General features: G+C 45.7%; 1 protein-coding gene across 1 annotated transcript in view; it reads left to right on the top strand.

Moving 5' to 3' along the window:
- The first annotated feature begins 2443 nt into the window (after window positions 1-2443).
- LOC147724912 (lymphocyte antigen 6D-like) overlaps window positions 2444-22520 on the top strand; it is a 111929-nt gene continuing 91852 nt past the window's right edge. Inside the window, exons 1-3 of the mRNA XM_086918130.1 lie at window positions 2444-2471; window positions 13197-13325; window positions 19780-19896. Of these exons, the coding sequence (XP_086774256.1) occupies window positions 2444-2471; window positions 13197-13325; window positions 19780-19896 (274 nt within the window). The remainder of the gene's footprint in view (window positions 2472-13196; window positions 13326-19779; window positions 19897-22520) is intronic.

The raw sequence follows: 22520 nt of genomic DNA, 5'->3' as shown, positions 1-22520 counted from the left end.
GGCCGGTGCAATGGATGGCTTTGAATGTGAGGCAGGCCACCTTGAAAGCTGCCCTTTGGCCTATTGGTAGCTAGTGCAGTCTGTGAAGTAGAGGTTTTGCCAATTGCCATCTGGGGGTTTTATGAATGAGGCGGGCCGCTTGGTTCTGGACAACCTGAAGGCGGTGCAGCAGAGATTGTGGGAGACCGTAGTAGAGGGAGTTGGAGAAGTCCAGGCGGGAAAGTACCAGCGAGATGACAACCTGGGTAAGAACGGCGGGCAGAAGTAAGTGGCGGACTTTGCGGATCTTCTGGAGCTGGTACATACAAGATGAGATGACCGCAACCACTTTAGCTTTGAGGGACAATTCGGTGTCGATAATCACACCCAGGCTCTTCACTGATTTTACCGGGACTGGGGGGGGACCTAGCTCAGGGGGCCAGAATTGCGGACCCCAGTGAGCATGGCTGAGTCCAGGGAGGAGGAGCTCGGTTTTCCCGGGGTTTAGCTTTAGTTGATTCAGGTTCATCCAATGTTGGATATGGATCATGACAGTGTGAAACGTATTGATGGCATGAGTTGAGTTAAGAGGGAGGACAAACTGTAAATCGTCGGCATACTTGTAGACAATAATGTCCCATTTCTGAAGTGAGTGGATCAAGGGCCGTAAGTATAGGTTGAACAGAAGCGGTGAAAGGGAGGAGCCCTGGGGGACTCCACAGGTCGTGGGGGTTTTTGTTGCGGTATAGGGGCCCAGGCAGACAGCCTGCGTTCTTCCGGTCAGGAAGGACTCGACACAGTTAAGGGCGGTACCCTGGATGCCTGCCTGTCCGACACAGTGGAGAAGGATGTTAGGGGCCACCGTGTCGAACGCGGCTGACAGGTCCAGGAGTACAAGGGCTTGGGGGATCCCCGCATCCGCATTACTCCTAAGCGTGTCCAGGACTGCTAGAATGACGGGCTCAGTAGAGTGGGCAGGTCTGAAGCCAACTTGGTTGGGCTCAAGGTGGCAAGAGGATTCGAAAACATTTGACAGGAATCAAGTGACGTGAACCTCCATTAATTTTGAAAAGTAGGGAAGGAGGGAGATGGGACGATAATTGGATGGATCCGCGGGGTCGGCGCCGTGTTTCTTAAAGAGGGGCACTAGGATGGCCTCCTTGAGAGAGCTAGGGACGATGCCGCTGCTGAGTGAACTATTCAGCAGGGATAGAATGCAATCAGGTAGATTGAGGCAGATATTCTGTAAGACAAATGGCGGACAGCAGTCATTAGGGGAGCCAGATTTGTGGCTAGTTCAGCTAATAAGATATGGTTCAGAGTCGGGAAGGTAGTAAGAGTCAGGGGGGTTATTAGAGGAGGTGTCCGATGAGTGTGGCTGGGGTGGGGAAGGGATAGAGTTTTTGATTTTTATGATCTTTTCCACAAGGAAGAGGTTGAGAGTGTCACATGTTTCTTGGGTGGGGGTCTGGGCTGGGAGGGTTCTGTCGTCTGTGGTAAGTTCATTCATGACTCTGAACACCTCCTTTTACTTATTAGCCGCAGACCAGATCCTATTGGAAAAATGTTCCAATTTTGCTAGGGTAATGGCAGTTTTGTACTCTCTGCGTGCAGCCAAGTAAGACAGCCTGGCTGAGTTAGAATAATCACGTCTCCATGTTCGTTCCAGCTGGCGCGTTTTGAATTTGTGTTGCTTGAGGTCGTCAGAAAACCACCGGTGGGAGTTGTGATGCATAGTGCGGGGGAATTTGGTGAGGGGGGCGAACTGGGAACTGGTCGCTGGCCGACCTCAGCCAGGAGCCGATGTCATTTTCTATAATGTCGATGTTGTCAGTGGGATTAAAGACTGGGTGGGTGTCGGCCAGGGTTGTGAGAAAGCACTAGGAATCATTTGTGCTCCATTTCCGGGAGGAGCCTGCAGCCCTCAGAGGAGCAGGAATCCGGCCGGCGACAGTGATGGCAGTGTCAACTAAATAATGATCGGACCAGACACAAGGGGATATAGCTAGCTGGGACAGAGCCACATTACAGGTCCAGATCTGGTCCAGGATATGGCCCTTGATATGAGTGGGTTGGGTGACCTGTTGGGTAAGGTTTAAGCTGTTGAGAGTGTCGAAGAGCTCAATAGCATGGGGACCAGCGTTGGTGTCACTGAACCAGTAGTTCAGGTCGCCGAAGAGGGCGAAACTAGAGTGTTGCATTAGTAGATTGGACAGCTGTTCGCTCATGATGGTAGAGAAAGATGGCATTGGATGTGGAGGCCGGTATAAGAGTAGGAATGTGAGGGCACCGGCGTCAGTTTCCAAGCTAACGAGCAAGTTGTCCACCTCAGGAAGGGGGAGGGAATAAGAGGAGAAGTTTGTGCGAGATTTACCTCGCGATCACATGCGAAATTGTACTAGCGAGCCGCACACTGCGAGATTACACATCGCGCCCGGAAACGGAAATTCGTCATGCAAACAAGATGGCCGTGCCTGTGAACGACTGTGAGGGTAACTTCGCGCCGTTGCGCTAAAACCTTGCAAACTAACACGCCGCAAAAAAACAAATCGCATATTCGCATGAATTTGCGGCTTCCGAATTCGATCTCGCGCAAATTTGCGCCCCGCGAATCCAGCGAAATTGCAGAAAAATAAGTTTTGCAAAACTGAAAGCATTCAGCAGGTGCAAAAGTTCAAACTCATCATTAATAACCATTCCCTCTTGTGCCTCCTGAGGGGCCCCTCCAGAGTTCAGTTGCCTACTTGCAACTATTCTATGACCCTGCTCTGACCCTCACAGCAGGCTCATAGAATAGCTACAAGTAGGTCACAAAGGTCCTGTGAAAAAAATTGCACTGCAACAGAAGGCAAATTACAGATAAGGAAGCAGGTGCCAGACTGGAAGTTTAAATACAGTGACACATTAATGAACCCAAAATTAATTCATGTCAGTTGAAGCAGGGCAGGTGTGCTTGCTTTCCCCCCCCCCATAATCTACAGTGATGAACCACAGGGTGGCAGTGATGTACCAGAGGGTGGCATGGGTGAACCAGAGGATGGCAGTGGTGAAACAGAGGGTGCTGTGAACCTGTGATGATGAACCAGACGTAGAAACAACATAGTCGTGACGGTTGCGAGCCGACAAGTAAGTTCACAATTGCGAACTGGTACAAAACCCTTGCGAACTGGCAGAAACCCTTGCAAACACAAAAAAGAGAAAAAGTCCGCAAATTTGAGAGAGTTCGCGGATTTTGCGGATTGCTAACCGCGAATTCGCATAATTCGCCCATGGTTAATTGGTATTATTCAGAATGTTCACCAATCTGGTAATCTTCAGGGACACCAGTATGTCTGAAGGATGGGTTGAGTCTTCCCTTGAATCGGGCCAGACTATCTAAGCGGGGAGACTTGATGTCAGCAGAAGGTCTTCCGCCTTGGGAGTTACTGAGTGCGAAAACAGGCAATAGATTATCTAGATTTAAATACATCCAGGTTATGTCGTGGCTCTCAACAGCTTCCATTGAGATAGGACGGTTATATGATTTTGAGGCCCACCTTTAGGAAGTCGCTACAAAAAGCAAAAGGTTGTAAAGTGGTATTGGTAATTCCTGGAGGCAGAGGAAAAGAAACTGTTGGCTCCTCATGCAGACTGGGTGGATATACTAGATGAAGATGAATACACAATCTCTTTGGAAGGACTCATTAAATTTGTAATATTCAATAGTCACGCCTGCAAACTTCAAACAACATTACCTTTGTCATCCACAGGCTGTATTGGACTCCTCAAAGATTGGCTAAGTTTCTATTGCAATTAATCAAAGATTGGGGAGTAGGGTAGACGGTCCATTCATCACCCCGGTAGCAATGATTTTGTAATCAAAAGAAGAATGGACACTTGTTACCACTTTAACCATTGGTTAAGATTGGACACTCTCATAAACGCGGTGTTACTCGTGCGGTGTATGTCTTTCTTCCGCCCCTCACACGCGTTATGGCATTTATCATCGAGTGTTCCAATAACGTGCTGTATGCCAAGCCTCAACCCGAGGCAACCTCTGGCGTTAGTGGCAGTGTCCAGAGATAAGGGTAGGGGGAGGTAGGGCACCCAAAAAGAAAGATAAGAAGCTAATACTACACCGGTGAAAATTTTATTAAAAAAGGTGAAATATTGCTAATAAAATTAGTTGCGGTATAATGGGAGGTCGGGTTAATGGATCTCTTTAAACCTTTTTAACTATAGCGATAGCGTCAACATGTTTCTGCTCCATGTCGCCCAGACGGGTCTACGGAGCATTCGTCAGGACAGGTACAATACAAACAACAGATAATGAAAATTACTTGCACCATTTGTGTAGTAATGATATATGTAGAATCCTCGCCTTTTCGGGAATTTATCTGAAAAAAGGGGAGGGAAGAGATAATTCTATATTAGGAATTAGGTCTTATGGGTGCATATATAGCATACAGGAAATCTCTCACCGTTTCGTGGAGGATAGCTTTGATTGAGTGAAAGCCAAAATATAAAAAGAAGAAAAGGAGAACTGGTATAGTGCACCCTGTCCAAATAGGGAACACAATCCCCATCAGGGTAAGTCGCAACGCACCCTAAATTATCCTGTGCTCACCCTCTCATAGCTTGGTACGGAGCAGTCAGACTTAACTTAAGAGGCAATGTTTAAAGTATTTGTGCAACACTTAAATCAGTAACAATGTGAAAACACCACAAAAATACTCCGGTGAAGGTTGACATATGAGTTTTTAATGATTAAATGCAAGTATAGCACTTATAAGCAAACATCACTCAAAGAGTTCATTGGTCTGGATGGATCAGAACAAAGTCAAGAGTTCAGGCTGCCCACGATGGCGGGCAGGCCATATACAGGACCCATACAGGGCCCCCTGAGCAAAAGTACTGTAATCCTGGTTGCAGCATGAGATACGTTGATGATCCCCACTCATTTCACACAGCTGCGGCGATGCATCAGTTCTATGGCAAGCTGCTAGGTTTCCCCACCATGTAGATGCAAGGCATTGATCTTCTCCATGCAGTGATAGCAACCCATCAATTCTGGAGCAGTGGTTCAGAAAGCAATGCAGTGATTTTTAGTGTGATGTGTCGATCCGATTCCTACAACAGCAGTGATGCATTGGTTCTGCTCTCGCAGCAGAAGAGCACCTCTCTGTCCATTTCCAAGGGTCAAGGACTGGGTTGGCACCACTTGGCAGGACAGACTCACAGACAGATAAGCCCACGGGCTGGAACAGTAGGGGTCTAAGTATTTTGTGTCCCTGGAACTTAGGCAACAGTAGGCAATCCGGCAAATCCTTGGAGTCACCTTGGGTTCAAATGATGCAGGTTCAATACTTTTTATCCATGCAGAGGAACAGCAGGCAGCAGGGCAGCTCAGCAAGGCAAGAGCATAGCAAGCCAGTGTTCAGCAAAGCAGCAGTTCAGCAGAGTAAAAGTCCTTTCAGCGGAACAACAGTTCTTCTCCTTGGCACACTAGTTACAGGTCTTAATCACAGTTTACTGAGTTTGTGGTGTCAGGGGTCCAGTATATATACACATGTGTGCCTTTGTAGTGGGAGACACTTCACAGATTTAAAGTGTAAAATCTCTCTGGCCCTTTTGCCCGTGCTCCAAACTCACTACAAGTGGGTATACAGCTCTTTGTGTGGGGACAGGCACAGCCCCTTCAGGTGGAAGTGTCAGATCCTGCCTTCCATCCAGCCCAGGAAGACCCATCAACCAGGCAATGGCCCATTAGGCATACCTTTTTGGGTGGCTGTCTAGAGGGAATGAATTTTTAGACTTGCAACTAAAAGTCCAACTTCACCATAGGTTGTAATTTAAAAATTTTAGTTGAGGGACACCAAACACAAAATATCTATCTTGTTCCAATTAGAAATTACACCTATAAAATGAAACGCGTTAATCCCAATGTTAACCAATGGGAGAGATAAGCCTTTTAGTAGTGAAAAATGAAATTAGGAGCACTTCACTACCAAGACATGTAAAGTTCAAAGGTACAATCCCTGCCTTTTAAATACCCAAGGCCTCATTTATGAAAAGTGATGCATCGCTGCATGAAAACAGCGATACCTAACTTTTCATTGTGTACTCCTTGCGACACGCTGGATGCGTCATATATACATTATGATGCGTCATGTGCAAAGAGTTACAGATACGTCAGTATTTCTGACATATCTGTAGGCGCAAAATTGACGCATTGCTGGAGTGTGTCACAAGAGTGACGCAACTACAGCAATTGGTCATTTAACACGGGCAAGTCCCATTTCAATGTGCCTGCATCAGTCTTACGCCTGCTGTGAGGCAGGCATAGGATATTGACGCATTTGCATCCTAGAAGTGCGCAGTGAAATCTCATAGATTTCAAGGCGTCACTTCTACGAGGCTTAGTTGCGTCAGAACGCCCACCCTGCATACATTATACCTGGCACCGGTATAATGTGGTGCAGAGGTTTAAAGAGTGAGGCATCTACCTAGATGCGTTACTCTGTAAATATGACGCAACTTGGTGCATTTTTTTACGCCGCAGTGCGCCACAAAAAGTGATGCACTGGCAGGGCAAAAGTGATGCAAGGGCTCATAAATAAGTGCCCCTGTACCCTGCCCTGTGGGTCATACAGGGCCCTTGTTAGGGATGACGTAAATGTATAAAAAGGGATGGTGTGGACCTGGCAAGAGGGTTTACTTGTCATGCTGACATGGCAATGTGAAACTATACACAAAGCTCTGCAGTGGCAGGCCTGAGACATGGCTAAGAAGCTAATTATGTGGGTGGCACAATCAGTGCCACAGGTCCGCCTGTAGTATTTAATTTACATGCCTTGAGCACATGTAATTCACTTTTCATTAGTACTTATAGTAAATCAAATATGCCACTTGGGTATGAGTCTATGCTACCTTGTTTTTCAGAGCGATCACAGGCACTTTACTGGGGGTTAGCAGTGGTAAAGTACACAGAGTCCTAATGTCTTCTGTTGTCATACTCACACTTTGACTCTCTTTCACTTTTTGAAGTCACTCACACATTGCCAGCCAAAGCAACCCATCATGTATTCTCCGCATTCTCTCCCCAGTTTACCTAAAGAACCTCCCCCTGAGAGGAAGACTCACCCAAAATCTGTCCTCTCTCTGGCTCGCGGGAAACAAATGGCTTCCAGCCTGTCCCCAGCAGCCTATGGTGACATCGGCACAATGTGAGTGGCCCGACATCATAGGATTGCCGAGGAAGGGGTTGAGGGTGGCAGTTGAAGCTCTTCCTCTGCCAGTCCCAGTGGGTACATATAGGTGGGTGTCTCACGGGGAAACAGCAGCGCTTTCCCATGGGCCAGTGCCAGGACATAATGGTCACATCCTCTGCACAACAGCACTCTTCATTCTGAAATTATTCCAGATTAAAGTGATTTCCACATCCCATGGGGGCTCTGCAAAGGTAGGGATGAGACATGAAACAATCATTTTTATTATCATCACAGTTCAAAACATAAAAAAAGTTCCTTAACATGAATCAAGCGAGTAGTAGAATAAACCATGTTTTGCTGATCTGATGATTGACTTGCACAATGTGCTCATGTATGATCACAATTTAGTGTTTGGTAAAATTGATTTAAAGTGGTTAACTGAATGGAAAGAAATCTCTACCGAAGTTCCCCCACTTGAGAGGCCCGTAAGGCTTTGCTCTGCATGCCTGGCGTGTAGAAGGGTTGCAAGGATGATGCATGCCACCTAGGTGGGGGAGGGGCCTTGCATTCTAAAAAGGATATTCCTGTGATCACCGGAGAAATAAATAAAACCATTATATTTGTTTGTAGTTCTCGACCCCAATCTAGTTTAGTAATCTATCCATAACATCACACCTTTTGATATAGGTTTAAGTCTAGAGAGTATATTTGATGAATGTTATCAACCTCCCCATTCCTCTTTGTATCAAGGCAGGTGAAATCCAGGAAAGACTCTAGAGTTCATATGAGGGTGAGATGGTAGACTGTGTCCAAGGTAGCTGAGTTGTCCAGCAATATCAGAAAGCAGAGGTAATTTTCATCTGTGGGCAAGAGGGCATTGTCTACAATGTATAAGTGTAGCCAGTGGGTTCTTCTCATGTAGTCCACGAAGACATTTGGCTCATGATTAACTAGTTTTTGGACCACTACTGTCAGTGAATCTCATTACCTGAGTCTGACTCACTATAGAGTCACTGTAATTTGACAGAGCATGTTTATCACCATTGTCCACTTTTTGAGATGAGGCTGCTGTGATGCATTTAGGATAAGTGGTACTAAGCTGGTTACACATAAACAAGTGTGCATGCACGTGCAGGCTAAACTGGGGCGACTATTGTTGTGTACAACCAAGTAATTGTGCTGAGGTAGCCTGGTACAGAAGGGACTCTGCAAGAATAGGTCCTGACCTGAGGTAGGCCCTATCATTTTAGGCTACACAAAAAGTAAGGGATGGAATGCTAGAATTATTCTCAACTACTGGTAATTACTCAGGCTGTATCTCATTCCATCATTATTTTCGGGATGGACTTTTTCCAGTTGAGCTGGGTCAAGACTGATTTGCAAATGGCTGGGTCTAAACTGAGGTGGCATGGTGGGCGGAAAACAGTGGATTGGATGTGGTTGAGCAGTTGCAAGGAGCTGAGATTAGTTCAGGGATTTTGATGCCATCCATCGCCTTGTTTTTGCAGCTGATGCCCTAAGTGCAATTGGTATGCCAGGACATCAGTCCAATGCTCACTGTGCCCCTAAATCAAGCTATAATACCCATATTAAGGATCAAATCAGTCCTAGGTTGCTTGTATTCTGGTTCAAAGAGGATATGGCATGGAAGTTCGGACTGGGCTGTTCCTATTGGAGCAGGGTCACAACTGATTTGCATATGGCTGTGTAAAAATTGAGGGGACATGGTTGATGAAAAATAATCAATTGCGATGCGGCCAGAGTGAGTGCCAGTGGTTGAGATTTATTCAAGCATTCCATCCATCACCTAGTACTTGTTGAACTAATAATATTAGAGCTATTATTAGGTCAGTAGGGTTTACTGAAAAATCTGTAGTGCTTTCAGAGCAGTATACTTCTAGGTAAAACCTGCCCTTAAGTTCAGTTTTGCGCAATGTAAGACTACAATCAATCAATCAGAGTTCTGATGGGCCTTGGCTAATCACCTTGTATGGTCTCATGATACTGGGGTGGTATTCTGCACTTCAGTCAAAGAGCAGGGTCTTAAAGCCTTTCCTCAATGGAGGCAGTGAAGTTGATTGCCTGAGATGTGAGAGTTCCAGGTCTTCGCAGAGAGCTAGGAGAAGGAATTTCCTCCGGTTGAGGTCTTGCGCATCCATAGGAGAGGGGGCAGGGCCAGTCTGGCAGAGCAGAGATGTCTGGTGGGTTTGTAGAAGGGGAGGCGGTAGTTGCGGTATGCAGGTCCGGTATTGTTGAGGACTTCATAGGCATGCGTGAGGAGGTTAAAGGTCATTCTTTTATTGATTTCGAACCGGCGAAGGTTTCTCATGCGATTGGAGATGTGACTAAGGCAGAGAATCTCCAGGATAAGTCTGGCAGAAGAGTTTTGGATGCTCTGTAATTTCTTTTGGAGTTTTTAGGTGGCACTGGCATACAGAGTTGCCATAAATGTGCTTGCTGCTGATGAGCACCTAAGTGACTGTTCTCCTGGACTCCAAAGGGATCCACTTGAAAATCTTTCCAGATCATGTGGAAGCAAAAGCATGAGACAACATTGATTTTGAAAGTTATTGAGAGGAAAGAATCAAGGGTGATGCCTAGGTTGTGTGCATGGTTGATGGTCCATGCACAGGCCACCAGGAGTCATCTTAGGTGAAGAGAGTGGTACCCAGGATGAGAAGTTCAGTTTTTTCAGAGTTGAGTTTGAGGCAGCTCTCCTTCATCCAGACGGTGACTGCCTTCATCCCATTGTGTAAGTTGCTACTAGTGGCTATAGGTTCGTCGGTGAGGGAGAGAATCAGCTGAGTGTCATCAGCGTAAGAGACAATGTTGAGTTTGTTGCTTCTGGTGATGGTTGCAAGTGGGGCCATGTGAATGTTGAAGGGGTAGGGCTCATAGAGGAGACCTGAAAAACTCCACAGCTGATCTCTAAAAGTTCTGAGGAGAACAGCAAGAGCATGACTTTCTGGGTTCAGCAAGTAAGGAAGGAGAGGACCCACTCTAAGGCTTTGCAGTGAACCATGAGAATGAAGGCTGCAGTTTTGCCTTGGTAAGGGAGAGTGTGGGTGTCGCCTGTCACGGCAAGGAGTCCAGTCTTGGTGCTGTGGTTTGTTTCTGAAGCTTGGTTTAGGAGGGGATACAGGGTGTGCTTTGTTTCGATCACTTTGGTGAGTTTAAGGCCATCTGGATTACTTTGGCTGTGAAGGGGACAAGAGAGTTGGGTCTGTAATTCTTGAGGTCCTTTGGGTCGATTGAGGGTTTTTTCGGAAGGGGATTGATCTCTGTTTATTTACAGTCTTCAAGGAAGATGGCAGACTCAATGGTGCAGTTGATGATGCGGCAGAGTTAGTAGGTGATGGTGGCATCGGCTCGGTTAAACCTTTGGTGGGGGCAGGGGCCTGAAGGAGCTCCAGAGAAATTTTTTTCAGGATCCTTAAGGTTGTGTCAGTGGTGAGGGTGCTTCAGTTGAGCAGAGTCAGCTAGGATCTGGTGCTTGTAGGTGCAGGGGTTGTGGGTGGGGTGGGTGGTGCCCATGTTGCAAAGCTGTTGTTGATCCCTATGATCTTTCACTGGACAAAAGGGGAAAGGCTGTCACAGAGATCTTTGGAGGGGGATGTCTGTGGCATCTGTGCTGTTTTTGGTGAATTCTATGATCAAGGTGAAGAGCTCTTTGCTTTTGTGTGGATTGGCATTGATACATTCCTGTATGGCAGTTTTCTTTGTGGTTCTGATAAGCGATATTTTATGGTGACGGCAGCTTTGAAGGCTGCGTCATCTGCCAATGTCTTTCTGCTCCTACATCTTCTCTCGATTATCTGAAGGTGCCCCTGGACTCTTGTAGGGTGAGCTGGCTTTCTCAGAGGGCCGTTTGCAAGAAAGTATGCTAATGAGATCCAAAGGTGGACATTGCGTGCTGCAGCGTTGGCGTCCCTGGAGGTCAGTAGTGGGGTTTTGCTGAGTAAGGTGGTGAGTTGTTCCTCAGGTGCCTTGTTCCAGCTTCTTTACGGGTAGCAGGGGGTGCAGTAATGTTCGGTGGGCATGGTGAAGGAGAAGTGGACGCAGTGGTGGTCCATCCACAGCCCAGCAGGATGACAATCTTGGGTAAAACATGAACCTCAAGTTTGAATTTACAATTCGTAACACACTAAATGAATGTCTAATGGGACTTTAAGACTTATAATATGTCTTTGATTCAGCTCCTCACAGGCTTTGGAGTGTGGGGAATTCTTGCCATTGGCTGCATAGCGGCATTATATAGGCTGAGCAGTGTAAAAGAAATACATTGACACAGGTTTCTGATTGATTTGACTTAAAATACTTTGTTTATAATACCTATTGCGATGATTATTGATGAATATTGCAATGCTTACATTATTAATGAATACGATATAATATGATTATTGATTCCATTCGTATTTAGGATGAATTTCAACATGTGGTTAATGTTCTTAATGAGTTGGCAGCCTGGGCAATGCCAATAGACCTGCCTTACATATTCTGATGAGTTGCCCCCTTGACAAAACCAGTAGACCTGCCTAATAAATAATGAAAACTCTCTTATAGAGTGATGTTACATCTGCTATGAGTAGGGTATTGGGATGATGGAGCTCGGGACTTACGTGGAGGGTCTCACCAAATATATTTCCATTTACCTTGTGTGCATGTAAGTAAAAGCACTGACAATAATTTATTGACTTTTGTTGTTGCATGCCAGCACATTGGGATAGCGAGCCCACATCATCTACCCCATGTAAAACTAGGAACTGCTCTGCTTTGCTACCCTGGGATATACAATTACTACAGTGGGGTACTTGGATCCCAATATTAAGACAATAACAGACGTATTACTTGTAAAGGACTCACATTAATACCTCTATTTCTTAATGTAGCGTAACAGTTTCCATGTTGCTGCTCAATCAGAAGCCAGGTAGGATGCTTAGCCCTGATGTGGGATTAGAGTTAAACATTGATTTTGCTGATGAATAGTAAGAGTGGTGGGCCAGCAGCTGGAGAGGTCATGAGGGTCTGCTGCAGGATTCTTTAGGACTGGGATGATCTGGCTTATCTTGAGAGCTTCTTAGAAGATGCCTTGAGTGATGGGTGTATTGACAATGGTAAGAAGAGGTAGAAGAGCATCTCCAGTGAGAAATTTGATAAAGGACCCTGGTAAAACATTACCTTCTTTAGAAATGGCTTAGAGAAAATTCAGTATGTCAGCAATATCTGGGAGAGCTAGGCCTTTAAGAATATAATCAGCTTTGTTTTTATTACATATTGTAAGGTAAAGAGTTCTTTAATATGACAGGGGCTGTGTAGAAAACCCTGCCTCCATAGGTTACTGATCTTGTGTTTAGTACCATGTGGAGGTTTTGCTTTGATGTACTAAGGCAATAACCAATCAACTTCAGTGTCAAAAAAGGTAAGAACAGTTCTGATAATTTGCTCCATGAAGCAATTTCTTTTGCCAGTTAACAGTGATGGAACAGTTTTTAATGAATTGGTTAATATTTAGATATGTCTAGTCTAGCTTACATTTTATTAGAGCACTTACAACTGGAAGGTGAAAGTTAATGTACAAAACAGAGAAGGATCTTTTGATGAAAGGTCATTTGCTGAAGCATGTATTTCCTGCCTTTGTCACCTGTGAATCAAGTGCCAAATTGAAGTCCAACTGGATATCAAGCTGGCAGTTGACTTTTCCTTGAGAGTGACATTCATTGAGTGAAATTGTAGACATTGGCACTGATGAGTATGCTCAGATTCTGCAGGCTCTTTGGGTTTCAGCGGCTACTGAGCAGAAAAAGCACATCATTTCAGTTTTAGAGTTCTTTCATGTGTGCTAGCGATATTTGCACTGCATAATGTGACACTGGTGTATGCTTTATAAAAGATGCCAGCAAAGGACAATTGGAAGTAAAGGTTTTTGCGAGGTCTTGTGCTGCGATACTCGGGTCTGAATATTGCTTTCACACACACCATTTTCTTGGTGTGTCCAACAAAATAGCTGATACGATATCTCATTCTAAGTGGGAAAGGTTCTGTGGCTTGACTCCGGAGGCGAGCGAAAAACCCATGCCGATGCCCGAATTTCTTTGGCAGCTGGGAAGATGACCGCAGGACAAATGTTGGAAGACTCGATTGCTGCTACCACTTTAGGTAATTACAAGATTGTGTAAAGTGAGTTTGTGTCTGGGGGCAGAGCATCATTTGAGCAACAAGAAGGAAAGATATTTGAGGAGCATTGTCATGGAGCAATGAGAGTTGCTTCTGGCTGAAAAGCCTGAGCCCCTGTAACATGGCAGGGAAATTGACATTTTTTGAGAAAATCTATTTGGTGCATAATGCGGATAGAAGTGAGTAGAAGGATGCATGAATGTTTCTCACAGATGAGGGGGGCAATGTGGATGGGAGAAGAGTGTGGTGGCAGAGAGTGATCTGTGGGGAGTAAAAGTTAAAACATGGTTTCATGTGGCAGAAATTAGAACCATCTGGACAAAAAGGTTGAAATCAAAAGATATGGAGGATATAGGATGGAGTGATGTATTTGGATGATAAGAAAGAACTTCGCAACCATGCACATAAAAAGGGGAAAGGTTGTATGTAATTTCATGGAAAAACAATTTAATAGAACGCGATTACTGAGAAACTATTTTATCTAAACTGTTTATTTGAAAAGCTCAGGATGAATAGCATTTATCATTTCATAGAAACTGATTCACAGTGTTTACTTAGACATATAGAAGGCATTTTTTAAAATAAAATATTTTCTTCTGCATATTTATTTGTAAAGATGTATCTGAAAAGGTTGCAGGCCTTACTTTCAGAAACATGTTTGACAAATGAATTTATTTTCATCCTTTATGTTAAGGGACAAATATTTTGGATGCGTATCATTTACACTCTCAATCAATTACTTTGGATACTTTTAATTCACTGAATACTATCTAACCCTAAACACCATCAATCTTTTCCCCCTAAAAATTCTTTCATGCGCATTAACTCCACCCATCCTTGACCCCTAAACTAAACTTATCCCGGAACCATAAAACCCCTATCACACATACACTACAACTACCTTTTCCCCCTAAACTTTACCCATTCCTGAAGTCTTTAGCACCTTTCTACTCCTAGATGTTGCCCATCTCTTAACCCGTCACCACCCCTAACATCACCCATCCCTGAACTCTATTCTAATCATCAAAACCCTGAAGTGTACAATTTTGGATGTTTCCTTCAAATTATATTTCGTTTAATTTTCAACTTGTTTCTATTTGCTTAAAAGTAGCTTTCTATAAAATTGCTTTTCTATTATTTGACTTTCTCTAGTGGGATTTCTCATGTTTAGTTTTTTCAATATATCACATATATCAGAGCAGGCAACCTCCTGGAAACATTTGATGTTTCAATAAAAAACAGTGAATGAAACCGGATAACGCAATAGTTTGAAGTTTGAAGTTTATTGTTTATGCTTCATTAATTAAAACCATTGCATACAGAAGATAAAGTGGTCCAAGATTGAGAGCATACATATTTATGATCACATTTGTGAGAAGTTATGTTTGTATTTGCTAGCCCTGGGCGAAGAACTACGCTCCGTTTGCGGAGTTTGCGGAGTTTCGGCAACTCCGCGCTCCGCGGAGAACGCGAAGTTGTCGAATACTCCGCAAACTGCTGCGTAGCGTAGTTCTCGCGCGCTCAATAGCATTTTCGCGTGCGCGAGGATGCTTGTCGGTAAGATCGAGTTGCCGAACACGCAGAAACTGCAATCTGGCACAGAATAACTCGCGAACACGTTAGTAGTGACCGGAAATAAGGGGACGCGAGCGGGCGGGACAATCCTCATGGGTAACTTCGCGCGCTACACATCCCGAGCATGCAGGCAATCAATCAATTAATCAATCAGGATATTTGTATAGCGCGCTACTCACCCAGAGGGTCTCAAGGCGCTTGGGGGAGGGGGGTCCGCTACTGCTCGAACAGCCATGTCTTGAGTTGCTTCCTGAAGCAGAGGTGGTCTTGGGTCAGGCGGAGGTGGATGGGGAGGGAGTTCCAAGTCTTGGCTGCCAGGTAGAAGAAGGATCTTCCTTCCATGGTGGATCTTCGGATGCGTGGCACGGCAGCGAGGGCGTGGCTGGTCGATCGTAGCTGGCGGGTGGGAGTGTAGAAGGTCAGGCGGTTGTTGAGGTACCTGGGGCCCAGGTCATGGAGGGCCTTGTGTGCGTGGGTGAGGAGTTGGAACGTGATTCTCTTGCTGACGGGGAGCCAGTGAAGGTCTCTCAGGTGTCCGGAGATGTGGCTGTGTCGGGGGATGTCCAAGATGAGTCGTGCGGAGGCGTTCTGGATGAGTTAGCGTCTTTTCTGGAGTTTGGCTGTGGTTCCGGTATAGAGGGTGTTTCCGTAGTCCAGTCGGCTGGTGACGAGTGCCTGTGTGACCGTCTCCCTGGTTTCGGTGGCGAGCCATCGGAAGATTTTTCGGAGCATGCGTAGGATGTTGAAGCATGATGATGAGACGGCGTTGACTTGTCTGGTCATCGAGAGGGAGGAGTCCAGGATGAAGCCCAGGTTGCGTGCGTCGTCCGTTGGTTTGGGTGCGCTGCCCAGGGCAGGGGGCCACCAGAAGTCGTCCCAGGCGGAGGGTGATGATCCAAGGATGAGGACTTCCGTCTTGTCTGAGTTCAGTTTCAGGCGGCTGTTCCTCATCCACTCGACTACATCTTTCATCCCTTCGTGTAGGTTGGTTCTGGCGGTTCCTGGGTCGTTGGTGAGGGAGAGGATCAGCTGGGTGTCGTCGGCGTAGGAGATGATGTTGAGGTTGTGTTGGCGTACGATGGCTGCGAGGGGGCTCATGTAGACGTTGAAGAGGGTGGGGCTGAGTGATGATCCTTGTGGTACACCGCATATGACTTCGGTGGCCTTGGATCTGTACGGGGGGAGGCGGACTCTCTGGGTTCTTCCGGTGAGGAACGAGATGATCCACTCCAGTGCCTTCTCTTGGATTCCGATGTTGCTGAGGCGCTGCACTAGGGTGCGGTGGCAGACCGTATCGAATGCTGCGGAGAGGTCCAGGAGGATGAGGGCCGCTGTTTCCCAGTTGTCGAGCAGGGCTCAGATGTCGTCAGTGGCTGCTATGAGGGCAGTCTCGGTGCTGTGGTGGGCGCGAAAGCTGGACTGCGAGTGGTCGAGGGATCCGTTCATCTCGAGGAAGGCAGCAAGCTGTCTGTTGACGGTCTTCTCAATGGCTTTGGCAGGAAAGTGGAGGAGCGAGATGGGGCGGTAGTTCTTGAGGTCGGCGGGGTCCGCTGATGGTTTCTTCAAGAGGGCGCTGAGTTCGACATGCTTCCAGCTCGCCGGGAAGGTGGCGGTGCTGAAGGAGCAGTTGATGATGTCCCAGAGTTGGGGTGCGATGACTGAGTCGGCCTTGTTGAAGACGTGGTGGGGGCATGGGTCGGTTGGTGATCCGGAGTGGATGGTGTTCATCGTGTGGATGGTGTCTTCGGTGCTGACCGGGGTCCAGTCGCGGAGGGTGGTCGTGGGGGGTGTCGGTTCGGTGGTCTTGCGAGGGAGTGATGTCGTTGTTTCCGGCGCTTGGGTTGGAGAGCTCTTTGACGATGCTGAAGAGTTTCTTGCTGTTGTGTGCGTTGTTGTCGAGACATTCCTTGAATGCTGTCTTCTTTGTGGTGTGGATCAGCTGGTGGTGTTAGCGGGTGGCGTGCTTGAGGGCGGTCATGTTGTCTGTAGTTAGGTTTTTTCGCCAGTCTTTCTCGAGGGTATGGCAGTTCTTGGAGTTCTTGAGGTCGTCGTTGAAGCAGGAGGATTTCTTGCTGCCGGGCCTGCTGGGATGGTTTTTCAGAAGTGCAAGGTCATCAGCGCAGTTGGTGATCCACTGTGTGAGGTTGTTGGCTGTTTGGTTGGGGTCCGTTGAGCTGGCGGGAGGGTTCTGGCTCAGTGAAGTGGTGAGCTGGTCGGTGGTGATCTTGTTCCAGCTCCTGCGGGGAACCTGTTGCGGGTGGTGGTGAGTCGTGGTCTTTCTGAAGCTGAAGTGGACGCAGCTGTGGTCTGTCCAGTGGAGTCCGGTGGAGTGGCTGAAGGAGATGTACTTGCTGGAGGAGAAGACTGGGTCAAGCATGTGTCCGGCGTAGTGGGTGGGGGTGTTCCCCAGTTGCTTTAGTCCGTGGTTGGCGAGGTTGTCCAGCAGGGTGGTGGTGTTGTTGTCGTTGTTGTTCTCCAGGTGGAAGTTGAGGTCCCATTGGAGGATGTAGTCAGCGGAGGCGAGGGCGTGCGGGCTGATGAAGTCTGCGATGTCTTCGCTGAATTGTGTGCGAGGTCCTGGGGGTCTGTAGATGAGGGTGCCTCTGAGTGTGGTCTTGGGGTCAGTGTGTATCTGGAAGTGCAGATGTTTGGCGGCTGTGAGGGTGTCGTCTGAGTTGGTCGTGATGCGGATGGTGTTCTTGTGGACGATGGCGATGCCTCCTCCTGTCTGGTTGACGCGGTCTCTCCGGGTGATCTTGTATCCGTCCGGGATGGCGACGGCGATGTCGGGCGCTGAGGAGGCATTCATCCATGTTTCCGTGAGGAAGGCGACCTCTGGAGATGTGGTGTCGAGCAGGTTCCAGAGTTCCACGGCGCTCCCGAAGACTAAAAACAGCTCGCGAACAGGTCAAGCAAGCTACTACGCATGTTCGCGGAGTTATGCGTAGTTCGCGGAGTGCAAGTGCATCTTCGCGTAGCTTCGCGGAGTGCGGCTACGCGAACTACGCCCAGGCTTAGTATTTGCACTGTCCTGAGTTAAACAATGAAATATGAAATGTTACCTACCTACCGGTAAGAGAACTGTTGTACACCATTGAGATATGTTCTAGCACTATTTGTCGTCCTCACAAAAGCTAAGAGGAAAATGTACCGGAAGTGAGCGTGAAACATTTAGCAAATGTATTACCAGCTCTGTGCAGTTACTGGAGAGTTCTAAAGATTTTTGTTTAAAATAGGAATAATAGAAGGGAGAAGCCAGGCAGGCTGCCTGAAGAAGCAAGCACGGATGCGGACATGGGCTTGTGGTAGGCTGAGGATTTCCAGCTGTGTTAAACTAAAGTTGTGTAGGTGGTACATGTATACCTCAAACCTAGCCAAATGGCATTGGAGTGCTGTAAAGGGTCCTAGACAAGTATAACGTCAAGGAGTGATAGGAAAGGGAGTGGTTTGTGGGTGGTTAATGCATTATGAAGTATTATTCTTTAAAGAGGTGAATATTCAGCTTTAAGGCAGTTCCTATAAATACAGGGATATTGTTCTAGATCATTGGTGCATAGATGGATCTGCATATTTTAGTAGAAGCTTACTGAATTGCCAGGATGCTTTCAATAGGGTGGGCTGTCTGAGGTTGGACTGGGGAGGCAGTGCCTCTGCCTTCCAACAGTTAAGGCAGGTGGCCCTCTAGGCCCACAATAAAGGCCTTGGACTTTGGGCATGATTCATTTTAGGTAGCTTCAGAAGCTTACAAACTCTGATGAATTGTACAAAACCGTGGTTACCTTGTCTTGCTCATGAAGCACCCTATGCTCCCTACTCTCTCAATTTTGCATATATGGATGCAGGCCTGCCTTGTCCTTGGGTTTCATGTCAGTGATACACAGGTTTTTTTTCCAATATTCTTAATGTGTGTTCATGTTTCAATAGGCAGAATACCACCCTGTTATTCACTATAACATTCAGACAACTTTGCACTGTTGCTAACTTTTCTTTAACTATCCTGAGACCTGTTTGTGTTCTGCTGGCAGTCCACTTAGTTCCAATTCCAGGCTCTACTTCTCAATAATACCTTATCTGACCTATTTTAAAATAATGCAACCAATTCCGCTCAACCCTAATTTACTTGCAACATCATTTTTCAACTATTTCTGCAGTTGAGACCTGGGCCCCTATTACACACAGGGTGCACTTTCCCTGTATACATCACAACACACCTTAAAATTGGTGTGCTTGTTGTAAACAGGGAAAGTGCATCCTATTACATTGAATGTGCTCCCCCAGTGAAGCCATTTTTTCTAAGTCATGCAGCCCTGGGGCAGCGCATTTCAGTAAAAAACAGAGCGGCTTTGAAGCAGCCACTCCTTTTTTCAGTATACAGGTGGCAACCTGCCTTCAATTTCAAGAGGGCAGACACATCCCCTTGCAGGTGAGTACATTGAAAGACTGCATCTGACTACAAGGGGATGTCTTGTGGTCCATAGGCCTCCCTTTCCCCATCCAAAGGGCTGCCATCAGGGGTTCATTGACGGTGTGCCACTTTTCTGTGGTGCATTGTCAGTGTTCCTCCTGACAGCTTCTTTGCCTCTGTGCCAGCATCTATATTGAAGTGGGGGCGTGGAGGCAAAGGTACTCTCTCATTTGCACGGGGTCCACACCTCCATGCAAATGAGGGAGTACAGCAAGGGCTGCACAAGCGTCTGCAGCCCTTTCTGTAATAACAAAGTGCCTTGTGGTGTGAAAAGCGGGCACACACACCCATATCACCCCCAAAGCACTTCCCATAATATGGCCACTGGATATTAACCATTAGTCTGAGGATGCAGGACTATATCTTATATGGCTTGATCCTATTTCTTTTTTACAGCACGTGCTTTGGAGTGCTTTACATGTACTGATGCAAGGAGCGCTGTTGGATGTGCGACACCTATCAAGTGCAAGGAGGACAAGCTGTTCTGTAAGACAAACATCACTATTTCAGACGGTAAGGGAATACATTCAGAGATTGAGATGTATCTTTTTCAGGACTGTAAATTGCCTCCCACAAACCATCTACAGGGAGTCTGTAATCGTCCTCAAGGCTTAATTATCTACTGTCTATTACATGTTCTCTGTGCCTCCTTATGATGTCACACTTATATTGTGCCTTCATACTGTTTATATGAATATGAATTTCGAACACGTGTGTATGGCAATGCATAAGAAAAAATATATGAAAGAAACAGAGCGAGTACTGCTAATCCGAGACCATATAGTGGATCTAGGGGTACTCCCAGGTGGTGTCCTAATCCTGAAACAAACACACTTAGCACCCAAAAACCATGAGATAACAGAAACAACACTGAAGGAAATATATTGAGAAATGATTTTGATAAGAATTATAGTAAAGGGTAGATTAACCTTAAATTAAAGATGAGGATGGGAGAGAGGGAGAGGAAGGAGAATGGTTGAGTCATTGCAGTAAGTTGTTGTACTAAAGGGACAAATTCAGTGCAACAGAAAATTAACTAGTTTTAAATATGTGCAGTCAACCAGGCAAAAGCAGCAGCAAGGAGGGAATGCAATGCAAAACATGCATGAGGGCATTTATCTAGTAAGGTATTCATTTGAGTAATTGGAGACCAAGATTGGGGAAGGGAAATTGAGTAGATCCCTCATAAAGGACCATTTGCAAGAGGTTTCAAGAAACGGTTGCATTAAATGGCGGCCTGGATATCTCTTGGTAATACTAAGAATCAGCAGCACTAATCAAAGGATGGCTTGGAACACAGTATTCTTATTGTGGTTGGGCAATTAGAGGCCTTGAAAGGAAAAGATTCCAATTGTTTTAGCACTAGTGTACAAGATTGCATCAACTAGCCTATAACAGCTTTTGCTGTGGAGTGTAAGCATGGTGCAAAGATACACCATCTGCTGTCAAAAGTGTCCCAAGGGGGCATATTGAACATTCACCAATTTATTGGCTGTGGGGTTACACAGTGGATGTTGCCATAGAAAAAATATGATAGCTTGAAGAAATGTTCAATTTGAGGAATTAAACATGAAAACCTAGATATCAACTGCAGCAGTCATGGAAACCATGGAATATTGGTTAAAGTCTGCTCCAGCTTGGAGGCCTTTAGTGAATCTAATCTGGTACCAAGATGTTACCAGAGAAAGATGTTAACATAATTCATGAAAGCAGAGTTGAACAAGGACATTGTGGGTGATATACATTGACCTTGTGAGAGGGTTTTTGATCTGTCTTAGTTGGCTGCTGAATGATCCCACAAGTGTGTTGCAGAAAATATTAGAGCCAAGAATAGTGTGAAGGTGACTATGTTGTTGAATTGGAAAGAGGGGAGTGGTTTAGAATGTGTATTGACACAGGTGCTACAAGATAACTGTATGTCATCCAGAGGGCTGAGGGGTTTAATTGAAAACTTGGATTTTGTAGATCTCTTAAAGTTGCTACATATATCTCAGTGATAATAACATGTTATTCATATGCCCATATTCTACACACCAAACCGTAAGTAAGTATATGATCATAGGAAATTATCATTTTTTTTGAGTGGGAAGCACAGAATATTTAAGGAAAATAGTTTTAAGTCATGCTCCTCTGATTTATGCTTATATGTTCAGGGAATATTTAGCATGAATCCCTGCAAGATGTTTGAGAACTACTGATTTGCTAGAAAGTCGTTTAGGCAATGTAAAAATGAAGACCACAACCAATTTCTTGAAGGAAAATTAACACCCTGTTAAGGACCCTGAACTCATGTGGGAAGCCTTTGAAGTTGTATTAGGGAGGATTGTATCTCATAGAGGTGGAAGACAGAGACCTATCACCACCGTTGTTTACCCCTGTTTATAGATTTAGAGACTGCGTTATATGTACTGCAGTAGAACTGGTGGAAAGATCCCATGTGATTTTGTTATATACCCCAAACCTCCTTTTTTACAAGAAAAAAACAGTAATTCATATATTAAATTTTGAAAGCTTTGGAGGAACTTGTGGTGGTAGCCACTTGAATGCAGGATAATGGATGTCCTACTTCACTTCTGTATTTATATATGCGCAAACATCATCTCATGGGTGTAACTTGCGAGTATACAGTGCTTTTTGTGCTGTACCCCACTTTTTGACCTCATTTTTTTTACTGATATTTGGGCGTAATAGTGCCCTAGGCCAGTTAACTGGGCTCAGTGCCCTGTTTAAAAGGTATGAAGTCATTAGGTATAACTGCAATTGGTACTGATAACCTACCTGTAAGTCTTGAGGATATGGTAGGGTATCTAGGTTTAGAGGCCCAAGTAGATGTGATGCACTTAAGTGTGCACAGCTGTTGTGCTGGCTGTCATTTAAACGCCAGCCCTGCCTTTCATGTTGCTTTTAAAGTACAATTAGATCAACAGTTGTCTTTGCAATTAAAGGTACTCCAAAGTCTTAAACTACCTTATTCTTACAAGTAGGTCACCATGAAGACCAACCCGAGATAGCCAAAATGTAGGGTGCAATGTTAAAATGATCAGGGACTGTGGTAAAGGTGTAATATTTGCACTGGTGTAGGAAAAATGACCAATTTTGTTCTTCCCCATTGTAGTGCGTTAGCTCCATAGGGTAAC

Source organism: Lissotriton vulgaris, chromosome 4_1 (genome assembly GCF_964263255.1).
Source record: "Lissotriton vulgaris chromosome 4_1, aLisVul1.2, whole genome shotgun sequence".
In the NCBI taxonomy this organism is placed as follows: domain Eukaryota; kingdom Metazoa; phylum Chordata; class Amphibia; order Caudata; family Salamandridae; genus Lissotriton; species Lissotriton vulgaris.
The sequence above is the reverse complement of the archived record's forward strand: the minus strand, read 5'-3'. Positions and strand labels throughout refer to the sequence as shown.